Here is a 12,819-nt window from a genome sequence, read left to right on the forward strand (position 1 = left end):
CAACGGTGGATCAACGGTGGATCAACGGTGGATCAGCTGTGGATCAACTGTGGATCAACGGTGGATCAACAGTGGATCAACTGTGGATCAACTGTGGATCAACGGTGGATCAACGATGGATCAGCTGTGGATCAGCTGTGGATCAGCTGTGGATCAACGGTGGATCAACAGTGGATCAACGGTGGATCAACAGCTCCTGTGTGCTGTGACGTAAAATCACTCATTTTCTCTGTGGGGTTTGGTGTGTGAGAAAAACTGTCTGCCAGATACAGAACAGACATTCTGTGAGTCTGAGACATCACTCCACTCCTTTCTCTGAATTCAGTCCACTCGCAGTGAAGCCCGAGGAGCCTCCTCGACCCGGCAGGCGCTCGGCATTCTGGGACAGCTTTGCTACCAACTGGGCTGCCAAGAAGCAGGGGGAAGCTGTGGCGGCTGCAGCAGCAGGTCAGTGTGAGGAGGTGGTGGTGATGGAGGCCACAGGGCACGAGAACCAGGTCGGCCAGGTCAACGAGGGAGAAGAGAGCCAAGGAGATGGAGGAGGAGGAGGGAGGAGCAACAACAGCTTCTCCAAATACATGTCGCTGGGAGGAGGCAGCAGCAGCAGCAGCGAGGAGGCGTCCTTCAAGTGGAACTTTGTCACCAGCAAACTGGCAGAGCTGAAGACCAAGACCAACTAGCTGCATTATACTAGCTGTATTTACATCATATCAAAGAGTTAAGCAGGTGCAGATTATTAGCACTTAGTGCTAAAACCCTCAACTATCCCTTTAAGACAGCATGCAGTCGAGTAATAGATATGTTATTTTCAGTGATGTTCCCACAAACACAGGCTTCCACCAGCAAACTCGATCTAATCTGTCATTAAATTAATAGAGGATTAAGAGATTAAAAGGTGGTAATAACTGGAATTTTCCAAGGATAATATCAGTAAAGAACCTGCTCAGCAGATGGGGATTATACAGTGAAAACACAAATATTCTCTCAAACATCAGGGATGATAAGATTGTGTGCGACACGATGATTTAAGTGACTTGGACTTTCTGATTGTGACTTTTCCTCATTTTGTGACACGAGACAGTGTTTTTAAGATCATTCAGTTCATTTCCTGCACTTTTTTCGGTTTTACTTTGTTGTATGTTGAGTTTTGGTTGTTTTCTGGTTGTTTTCTGTTGTTTTCTGGTATGATATAATAATAAAATAAAAGTCAATTGCACTGAAAGATCTGCTAACTGTCTGTTGTTTTTTATGTGAAAACAAAAGTGAATGAAATGACATCAGGTCAAGAAATCCAAAGTGCTGCACAGAATAATAAATAACACGTAAAAACTCACATTAAAATAAATATAATACATTAAAATACATAAAATTAAATTAAATAAAAATGATGTCAGCAACTTAAATACACACTTAATACACACTTTGCATTACAAGTTATAATCTTTTATTATTTCTGCATGTTTTTGTTTATAAATGCATTCATTTTGTATAATAACTGACTCACTTTTACAGTTATTTATAATTTACTACGTGTTATCTCTTTATTTAAAGGCGACATAGACCGGAAGCTGTGTGTATCTGCGTAATTACCTCGTTTATGAAACCCTAAAGTTTCAGAATTAACAGTTCAGCCACTGCTGAGAAAATAGGCTTTTATTGTTTTCCTGGGCTCTGCGAAGCGGATCGGCACTTCCCTATTCTGATGATGTCATCAGTAAACCTCACCACTCCTCTCACCACCGTAGCGCCTCCTGGTGCGGGCACTAGTCCCGGCACATCCAGTTGCGTACATTCAACCGCAGAAGAAGAAGAAGAACTACTCTCGTTGTAGCTGCTGAGATGCAGAGCATCCACCGTGCCAGAGGGGGAGCTGCGTATCTGAGAGCTGGCCTATCTATTACGTCACTTCCAGATACCTGGCCAATCACAGGACAGTGGGAAAGCTCTCGTTGGCTGGCCAATCACAACACAGTCCACGTGCTGGGGGTGTGGTTTCGTCAGCGCGGTTGACGAGAGCGTCAGTGAGGAGATATTTTGATCGGCTCGTTTTCAGCGATAAGGAGGTTTTTAATCATGAAAACAAGTTAATATATGTAAGTAGACCTCCATAACGAACATATATATGTGACCATGAAAACAAGTTAATATATGTAAGTAGACCTCCATAACTAACATATATATGTGACCATGAAAACAAGTTAATATATGTAAGTAGACCTCAATAACTAACATGTATGTGTGACCGTGAAAACAAGTTAATATATGTAAGTAGACTTCCATAACTCATATATATATGTGACCCAACAAGTTAATATATGTAAGTAGACCTCCATAACTAACATATATGTGTGACCGTGAAAACAAGTTAATATATGTAAGTAGACCTCCATAACTAACATATATAGTAAACCATGAAAACAAGTTAATATATGTAAGTAGACCTCCATAACTCACATATATGTGACCATGAAAACAAGTTAATATATGTAAGTAGACCTCCATAACTAACATATATGTGACCATGAAAACAAGTTAATATATGTAAGTAGACCTCCATAACTAACATATATGTGACCATGAAAACAAGTTAATATATGTAAGTAGACCTCCATAACTAACATATATATGTGACCATGAAAACAAGTTAATATATGTAAGTAGACCTCCATAACTAACATATATGTGTGACCATGAAAACAAGTTAATATATGTAAGTAGACCTCCATAACTAACATATATGTGACCATGAAAACAAGTTAATATATGTAAGTAGACCTCCATAACTAACATATATGTGACCGTGAAAACAAGTTAATATATGTAAGTAGACCTCCATAACTAACATATATATGTGACCATGAAAACAAGTTAATATATGTAAGTAGACCTCCGTAACTAACATATATGTGTGATACAAGCATTCGATGTCACCTTTAACTATTCATTATTTGCGGTTTGTCTTTTCCGTTTAATTTTAATAGTACCACTGCTGAGAGACAATTCTGATGTAAATATTTTATTGTGACAAATATCATGAGCTCATCTCATCCACCCTGACTGAACAGCTGATTTTCCCCCAGAAATGAACCCTTTTCCACTTCTAATGTCCAGAGCAGATCCTTAATCTCTATAAACTAAAGATCATTATCTTTTAAAGGAAATAAATGTAAAATGAACACTGGTTGTGGATCCATTTGATGCTTTTCCAACATTTTAACGTTGTTTTTTGTGATGTTTCTGGTTGAAATTCTGGGTTTTTTGATTAATTGCACAGTCTACGGGCAAAACAAGGCTCAGAAGAGTTTCAACTTTTATTCCTTTTTCAGTCACTGATTTTGAATCATGTTAAACAGAAAAGAAAATTTCACTCGTTAATTTTGTTCAAATTTGAGTGAAAATAAATTAAATTGGTTCTGTGTCTCGAAAGCTTTAATTTAGCTTAAACATGATGAACATTTGGTGTAAAAAAACATTTGTAATGGCCCTAACATTTCATTTTATTTTCATTTTCACAGAAAATAAAACTTCATTCATTGATCTGGTGTTTCTAAAGATCCTAACATGACATTTTCTCTTCTTTTTCGCTCCAAAAACAAAATGAAACAGATTGATGATTCTCCCTGTTGTCTCTTCTTTGGCCAGCAGGTGGCTCCCTGTGCCACAGAATTATAAACCATGTACAGCTGCCTGCTGTTCACGCAATAAAACTCATATTTGACATCAACGTCATCTCACACGTCTGTATTTCCTGTTGTCTTTGACCGACGCCCACTTCCTGTCTGAATGCTCCGTGTTTCCTCAGAAACAATAACGTTTCCTTTTTCACTGTAATGGTCTCTGTTCATGTTTCCAGATCCCAAGGCTTAAGCAAACAAATAAACTGAGCGGCTGCTTAGGGCCCCGTGACCACCAGGGGGCCCGAAGAAAAATTCAATTATCCTTTTTTTGCCTGTGAGTGATGACACATATCAGTGTCCTCGAGTGAAAAAAGCAGCGAAAGCTAATGAATGTAAGTTTTTAAGACTTTATTTAGAGTGAAAACACAGCTGAGAGCAGCCCTGTGTGTGTGTGCGTGCATGTGCCACGACCTGTGGCCAAATCCACAACACAGAGTTGATGACAATGTGGAAGTACAGTACTGCAGTACTTTTACAGAGATGTATTTAATGTACTGTACCTGTAGTACCATAATGAAATCTGTATCACCTATTTTGTTCTACAATATTTAATGATTGTACAAACAATGACACAGTTAAACTATCGGTTGCTTGTGTGTGTGTAACCCTCACAGGTTTACTGAAGTGTAATCCTTTGCTCTGCCAGAGGGTGACGTATAGACCCCTGGGAATTTGCAATGAGCATTCACCTTTTCTTTTCTTCCGGTGGAGACATTGCCAGAGAGCTTTAAAGGAGACATATTATACCCTATTTCACCCATTAAAATAGTTCCCTGGTGTCCTAATGAACATGTCAGTGACATGGTTTGGTCAAAATACCATAAGGATGAAGCACCATAGCAGTTCAATAACCCTGCTAAACCCGCCCCTTTCAGAACGCTTGGTTTTGTGCATGGTCCCTTTATATGCAAATGAGACACAGGCAAACACACACCCACTTCTTCCAGGGGGTTTCTGATTTGTCCTCTTTACAGCGCTCACCCGCTCAGCTCCTGTTCCCTCCTCTCCCCCTCCCTCCACTAGTTCTCTGACAATATCAACATGGCAGCGTGAGCAGAAAACAGCGAGAGTGCTGTCACAGGAAGAGACGTCCTACATAAGGATCGAGCCGAACACTGTCCAACTGTAAATCAGTTAAAAACACTTAGGGACAGCACCACTGATCCACCGCTGATCGCTGCATAAACAGCTGCTGTATGTGACTGTATCAGACTGAGTCTGTGGTCTTGAACCCTAAGTCTTTTTAGCTGATTTACAGTTCAGCAGTGTGTCGGACACAAGGATCAAGTGAAGTGGTGCGAACACACAAACACACGTTTGCTGACTTTATCTGGCACATTAGCTTCATATATAAAATCCTCTGTAAAACACTGTGCTCCACTGTGCAGCACCAACAGCACACTTGTCCCTCCGCGTTGACATAATACCGCTCTTCCTCCCTCGCCTGCACTCTCGCAGGGGCTAAGGTGGAGCTCTCCAAGTAAACTTACTGGTAGGGCTTCCAGAGTGCCAAATATAAGTATTGAAATGGTTAAAAAGTTGATTTTGCATAATATGTCCCCTTTAAGGACTGGTAGGAAGCTGTGAGAGAGAGAGAGACGAGCCGCACAAATTTGCGAGTTGTGACCTTAATACATAGTGCTCGATATCACATAGACACAGATTCAGATTGTTTTATGTTGATGGAAATGTTTATAAAAGATCGCTAATCGCGTTAGCCGCGGGCTAATCGCTAGCATTTAAATGTGAGTTGTTTTGATTTTTGTAGGAAATGTTGGTAGTATTCACACTGTCAAAGTTGCCTTTATAGTTTGTTTTGTTGACTTAAAACCATTTAATAGTTCATATTAATAGTATTCACTCTCTTTCTTGTCATATTGTAAAATGATGGTGATTTAGTTATAGCCGATATACATGTTCATCTTAGAAGTTCATCTTAACTGTTAACAGAATTAATGTTTTAAATGGTTGATTAAAATGTGATGTTTAAAATATTATTAAGATGTATAAATAGATTTAAAGGGTTAAGAAACATAAATATCTGATTTTATTTTTATGCTGTAAGATGGGAAGTACATGATCGATTTATTGATTGTTTATCAGAACTGACCCATTTTATGTGGTGCGTCTTTTCATTTATATAATGATTAGAGTCTTTATATCCTTTGCAAATGGTTGTTAATTGATTTGATGGAGATGAGTTGTTTGGATTTCAGGCTCCATAGTCGTGCCTAGAGCTTCTGATAATAACCTAGCTTTAATTCAAAGTTGACTAAATTAATTATCAGTTGTACTCATTTGATCTATAGTTATGTTTCACAGTAAATTTGTTTTTTTGAACCAATGATTGTGCAAGTGCAAGATTTCTTTAAAGACGTGAATGCACAATGCAATGTTTTGAACATTAGACAGCCTGTGTTAGAAGTGATAACCATTTAGGGTTTTGAAAAATGACATCAAGGTTCTGAAAATAGTAGCAAAGTTATTGTAAAAAACTGTAAATAACAAGTGACATGATTGATTGATTGAATGAATGAATGTATGAATCCTCACATACAAAGCACTTAATGGTCACGCCCCTTCATACCTGAAAGACCTAGTCTTACCCTATCACCCTAACAGACCACTTAGATCACAAAATGCTGGGGAATTTTCCTGTGGTACACGCACATTCACTCTCTCACACTCAGGGTATGATTATGACTTTTTATATGTCATTAACCTTGTCTCTTTCTCTCCCTAGTTTGTGTCCTTCCTTCCTTCCCTCTCTCTCTCTCTCTGTATCCTCATCTTGCAGGTTGCAGGATCCAGATCCAGTTTTCGAGGCTATCCATATCATACATATCATCACCATTATTATTGTGCTATAATTAAAAGTCGATCTCATTGACTGTATAAACTTGTAACTTGATACACTTGTATGCCCCCTAGTGTTTGCTCATTGTATGAACTGTTGTGTTTCTCTGCTCTCCTTGATGTTGTCTATGTACAGACCTGAGATCATGTATGTTATGATTTGGCGCTATACAAATAAAATTGAATTGAATTGAATTTGTCAATGTGACTTGAGTAAACCATACTTAGTGCTTCACTTTGAATATGACAGTTTAAATAAATGTCATATAAATAAATCTCAGTGTCCTCTAAGGTTTAAAGGTGTCTGGTTTGCTGTAAATAACGACTATATTAATACAGGGGTCTATAGAGAGGAGCCCCAAAACATTGTTAGCATGTGAGCAAGGATGGATTAATGAATGAACCGACTGGGCCCAAAAGGTCAAGGTGTCACTACCTTAATAGGTCAAAAAGCAAAAGACTATGAATTTGAACACATGTATGTATTGTCCTTCTCCAGCTCTCAAAACTGCACCAGAATATAAGAAATCACATTGCAGACCTGTATACACCCACTCTTGAACAAATAGGGTGAACTCATTGATGCAGGTGATGGAGGTGATGAACCTCCTGTGTGTGTGATGTTAAAATCACTGAATTTCTCTGTGGGGTTTGGTGCCAGAAAGTGACACAAAGAGTTCACTGTCAGAAAAAGTCCATGAAAAACTCAGTGATTTTGACAAAAATCACAGGTGCAAATTTACCAAATTAATGACGTCTGAGTTCCAATTCAGACCCTTATCCACGATCTTTGAAAGGTTATTTACTTTACCACAGGTGATGTAACTTATATTTTGTGTGTGTGTTTGTGTTCCTGAATCTCATGTGCCTGGTACATCCTTGGTTAGGGTGTTTCAGGACTGTGTCGGCAAGAACGTGCTGTGCTTCTCTGACATTTCACTTACTTTCATTTCACACACACGCACACACACACACACACACACCCTGCACACTCACACACACACACACACACACGCACATGCACACACACGCGCACACACACATTCCACACACTCCTCACTCACACACACACACTCACACACACACACTCACACACACACACACACACACACACACACACACACACCCACACTCACCGCACACACACTCACACACACACGATGCAGTGCAGCGTTTCACGTCTGTTTCACATCTGTTTCCGTCTGTTTCCGTCTGTTTCGTCTGTTTCCGTCTGTTTCCTGTTTCTCTGTTTCACGTCTGTTTCACGTCTGTTTCCTGTTTCATGTCTGTTTCCTGTCTGTTTCACGTCTGTTTCCCGTCTGTTTCCTCTGCTTTATGTCTGTTTCACATCTGCTTCACGTCTGTTTTGTTTCCTGTTTCACGTCTGTTTCATCTGTTTCACCTGCTTCATGTCTGTTTCCGTCTGTTTCCTGTTTAACGTCTGTTTCACGTCTGTTTCACGTTTCCTTTTTCCTGTTTCACGCACACACACACACACACACACAATCCAGTGCAGTGTTTCCCGTCTGTTTCACGTCTGTTGTTTCCTGTCTGTTTCACCTCTGTTTCACCACTGTTTCACATCTGTTTCCTGTCTGTTTGACATCTGTTTCCCGTCTTTTTCATGTCTGTTTCCTTTTTCACATCTGTTACACGTCTGTTTCCTGTCTGTTTCACGTCTGTTTCACGTCTGTTTCATGTCTGTTTCATGTCTTTTTCCTGTTTCAAGTCTGTTTCCTGTTTCGCGTTTCCTTTTCCTGTTTCACGCACATGCACACACACGCACGCACACGTGCACACACACACAATCCAGTGCAGTGTTTCCCATCTGTTTCACGTCTGATGTTTCCTGTCTGTTTCACATCTGTTTCCTGTCTGTTTCACATCTGTCTCACGTCTTTTTCACGTCCGTTTCACGTCTGTTTCCTGTTTCATGTCTGTTTCCGTCTGTTTCACGTCTGTTTCACGTCTGTTTCACATCTGTTTCACGTCTGTTTCACGTCTTTTTCACGTCTTTTTCCTGTTTCAAGTCTGTTTGCTTTTTCCTGTTTCACGCACACGCACATACGCGCACGTGCACACACACACACAATCCAGTGCAGTGTTTCACGTCTCTTTCACGTCTGTTTCCTGTTTCATGTCTGTTTCACATCTTTTTCACGTCTTTTTCACATTTCCTTTTTCCTGTTTCACGCACACACACGCATGCGCACATGCACACACACACACACACACACACACAATCCAGTGCAGTGTTTCACGTCGCGTCTGTCTCCGCGTCTGTTTCATGTCTGTTTCACGTCTTTTTCCCGTCTTTTTCCTGTTTCAAGTCTGTTTCCTTTTTCCTGTTTCACGCACACGCACATGCACACACACGCACACGGGCACGTGCACACACACACACAATCCAGTGTTTCCCATCTGTTTCACGTCTGTTGTTTCCTGTCTGTTTCCTGTCTGTTTCGCACCTGTTTCACATCTGTTTCCTGTCTGTTTCCTGTCTGTTTCATGTCTGTTTCCTGTTTCACGCATGTTTCACGTCTGTTTCCACGTCTGTTTCCGTCTGTTTCTGTTTTCTGTCTGTCTGTTTCACATCTGTTTTGTTTCATGTCTGTTTCCGTCTGTTTCACATCTGTTTCCTGTTTCACGCCAGCTGTCTGTTTCACGCCTGTTTCCTGTCCGCTTCTGTCTTCACGTCTGTCTCACGCCTGTCTCATATCTCACGCCTGTTTCTGTTTCACGCCTGTTTCACATCTGTTTCCGTTTCATGTCTGTCTCACGCCTGTCTCATATCTGCGCCCATCGTTTCCTGTTTCCTCGTTTCACGTCTGTTTCTTGTGTTTGTTTCACGTCTGTTTCATCTGTTTCTCGTTTCCTGTCTGTTTCACGCCTGTCTCACGCCTGTTTCACGCCTGTTTTTGTGTGTTTTCACGTCTGCTTCCTGTCTGTTTTACATCTGATTCCGTGTTTCCTCTGTTTCATGTCTGTTTCATGTCTATTTCCTGTTTTCATTGTCTCACGCTGTTTCTGTTTTCTGCCTGTCACTGTCTGTCTCATTTCTGTCTCACGCCTGTTTCGTGTGTTTCACGCCTGTTTCTGTCTGTTTCACGCCTGTTTCCGCCTGTTTTCATCCCGTCTCTGTCTCACGCCTGTTTCTTGTGTGTTTCTGTTTCTGTCTGTTTCACATCTGATTCTGTCTGTATCCCGCCTGTTTCCCGTCTGTTTCATGTCTGTTTCATGTGTGTTTCATGTCTGTTTCCTGTTTCACGTCAGTTTTGTCTGTTTCACGCCTGTTTCCTGTTTCATGTTTCAGTTTCACGCCTGTTTCACATCTGTTTCCTGTCCGTTTCCTGTCTCTTTCACGTCTCACGCCTGTCTCATATCTGTCTCACGTCTGTTTCTTGTGTGTTTCCGCCTGTTTCACACGTGTCTGTTTCACTGTTTTCCTGTTTGCGTCTGTTTCACATCTGTTTCCGTCCGCTTTGCGTTTCACGTCTCATGTCTGTTTCACGTCTGTTTCTGTGTGTTTCCGCTGTTTCACGCCTGTTTTGTGTGTTTCCTGTTTCACATCTGTTTCCGCCCGTTCACGTTTCTGTCTCATATCTGTCTCACGCCTGTTTCTTGTTTACGCCTGTTTCACATCTGTTTCCGCTTTCACGCCTGTCTCGCATATCTGTCTCATATCTGTCTCACGTCTGTTTCTTGTGTGTTTCACGTCTGTTTCACATCTGTTTCCCGTCCGTTTCACGTCTGTCTCACGTCTGTCTCATATCTGTCTCACGTCTGTTTCTTGTGTGTTTCACGTCTGTTTCCTGTCTGTTTCACATCTGTTTCCTGTCTGTTTCACGCCTGTTTGTTTCACGTTTGTTTCACGTCTGTTTCACGTCTGTTTCACGTCCTGTTTCACATCTGTTTCGCTTGTCTGTTTCACGTCTGTCTCATGTCTGTTTCACGTCTGTTTCTTGTGTGTTTCACGTCTGTTTCCTGTCTGTTTCACATCTGATTCCGTCTGTTTCCCCTCTGTTTCATATCTGTTTCATATCTGTTTCATATCTGTTTCATGTCTATTTCATGTCTATTTCCTTTTTCACGTCTGTTTCACGTCTGTTTCCTGTTTCACGTCCGTTTCACGTCTGTTTTACGTCTGTTTCACGTCTGTGTCATGTGAGAGAACAGTTTCTGTGCAGCATGATCTGGACAAGAGATGGTGAGAGAAAGAAAAAAACGTCCTTTTGTTTTTGTATGTTTGTAATTACGACGATGATGTATGGCACGGTAATTAGCGCAGGTTTAGAACAGAGCTTTGTGTCACATAAAATGCTTCAAATAAGTTTAGACAATCTGGGAAAAAGTGAGCGTTTAAATTTAGATCAGCTTTTGTTATCCTCACATGATGTTTGTGCTGAAGAAACGAGGCTGAGAAAAGAAACATGACGTGAAGTCAGTGGGACGATTTCTGGAGACACAGGGCAGTGCAATGACATGTGATTATGTTGTACGTTGATTTTACATTTTCAGCATGTCTCCCTCTGTGACCCCCGACCCCTGCTTTTTGCTTGTAGTTTTCCCTCCTTGTGGTTTTCCGTTACACTTAATGAAAAAAAAAAGATTGTTTATTTTTATGTGCAGTTGGGTCCAAGTCCTTGTTCAGTGGTGACATAAATGACCATATTTTAGGCTTTTATTAATGAGTGCCTTTGTCTTTAAAATTACAGCTCAAGGTTGTTTAGTTTATATAAAAATGATGTTTCAGCTGCTGAAAAATATCACTTCTTGTGTCTTATGTGATACGATGGAGTGGCAGTTATGCAAATGATGCAGCCAAAGTGTATTAAATAACTATATATATATATATATATATACATATATATATACATGTGTACTGTATATATATACACATACATATATGTATATATATATATACATATATAGTTATATAATACAAATATATATATATATATATATACATATATACATATAACTATATATATATACATATATACATATAACTATATATATATACATATATAATACTGTTTATCTGTGGTGGAAATCATGGTGTGATTCATGAAATGTTCATATCTCACCAATCTAAGTGTGACAATCAAAGACAGAGCCGTCTTCAAACTCCAGTACCAACGATCGTTCATCCACTCATGTCCATATTAATAAAACCCAGTCCTTTAATGTAAATGACCACATTTACACCAACATGACAGCTGGAGGTTGTTAAAGTTGATAAAATGCTGTTTCGGCTGCCGGAAAATCTGCTGTATTTTGTCTTGGCTGAGATTAGACTGTGACATCGTGGAAGATAAAAGCAGACAGGGAAGGTTTTATTTGACTTTCAACCTCTCACACACAAACATTAGACACTACAGACATGTCTGGTAGTGCTCAGGTATGACGACTCTGCGGTGGACGTCTCAACAGAAGCGCTGACTCACACATACACACAGTATAGTTTATACATACAACCCTCACACCTGTTTGAGGAAGAATGAGATAATAAGGTAGAAGCTCCTTTGGGGAAAGCACCATCTCTCTCTCACACACACACACACACACACAGAGATACATCATATGCGTAGACTGAAAAACAATATTTTGTCTCATTTTGTCTGAAAAAAACCTGCGATTCTGCACCGAGAACCAGCTTAAGACACGTAGAACAACTTAAACAAATCTACGCCTGCTTAACACCACTTTATCTTACGTGAAGTTTGTGAATCCGCTATTTTCCCAAACACCAAACTCCATGGAAAAAGTAAGTTATTTTGTGACTTCAGTGTTTTAAATGCTTCTTTCAGATTTACCTCTGACACAAACGTACACATCAAAGCAGCAGAACAAGAACCAGGAGCAACAGCTCCTTTGTTGTCACCGGCTAAAAACGTGGATTTTCTCAATGTCCTCACTGACACAGTGAGAATGAGACTCTGTCTGAAGCTGGGTCCTGGCACAGACGATGTGTCAGAACCTCATGAAACCACACTTAAGAACAAACTAGCCCTTTAATCTCTTCTCCAATGATCTGTCTTGTGCTCCTTCTTGTTGATAGTAAGCAATTTCAGAGTGGCTTCACAGAGTTTATTTTCAGGCAGACGACTACGAGAGAGATTATCTGTAACTGTGCACCAGACATCGCGCTGTGATACCTTTATCAACTCAAAGCTGGAGATCCCCCACAGCAGGCAGCAGGGTTCATCTGTGACTGTTGGGTTATTATGACCTCTGTCATTCAACCTGTCACCTTATTAATCATTAAGTGATAATGTATACAGCT

The 12,819-nt window shown here is 40.3% G+C and overlaps 1 protein-coding gene across 1 annotated transcript; it reads left to right on the forward strand.

The window, feature by feature from the left end:
* Positions 1 to 325: 325 nt before the first annotated feature.
* Positions 326 to 1,166, forward strand: LOC122760412 (the record flags this gene model as incomplete). The annotated part of the gene is made up of 1 exon (XM_044015515.1): positions 326 to 1,166. A coding segment is annotated over one exon (355 nt), but the record flags the coding sequence as incomplete, so codon positions are not given.
* Positions 1,167 to 12,819: the final 11,653 nt, after the last annotated feature.

Source organism: Solea senegalensis, unplaced genomic scaffold (assembly GCF_019176455.1).
Source record: "Solea senegalensis isolate Sse05_10M unplaced genomic scaffold, IFAPA_SoseM_1 scf7180000013563, whole genome shotgun sequence".
Taxonomy (NCBI): Eukaryota; Metazoa; Chordata; class Actinopteri; order Pleuronectiformes; family Soleidae; genus Solea; species Solea senegalensis.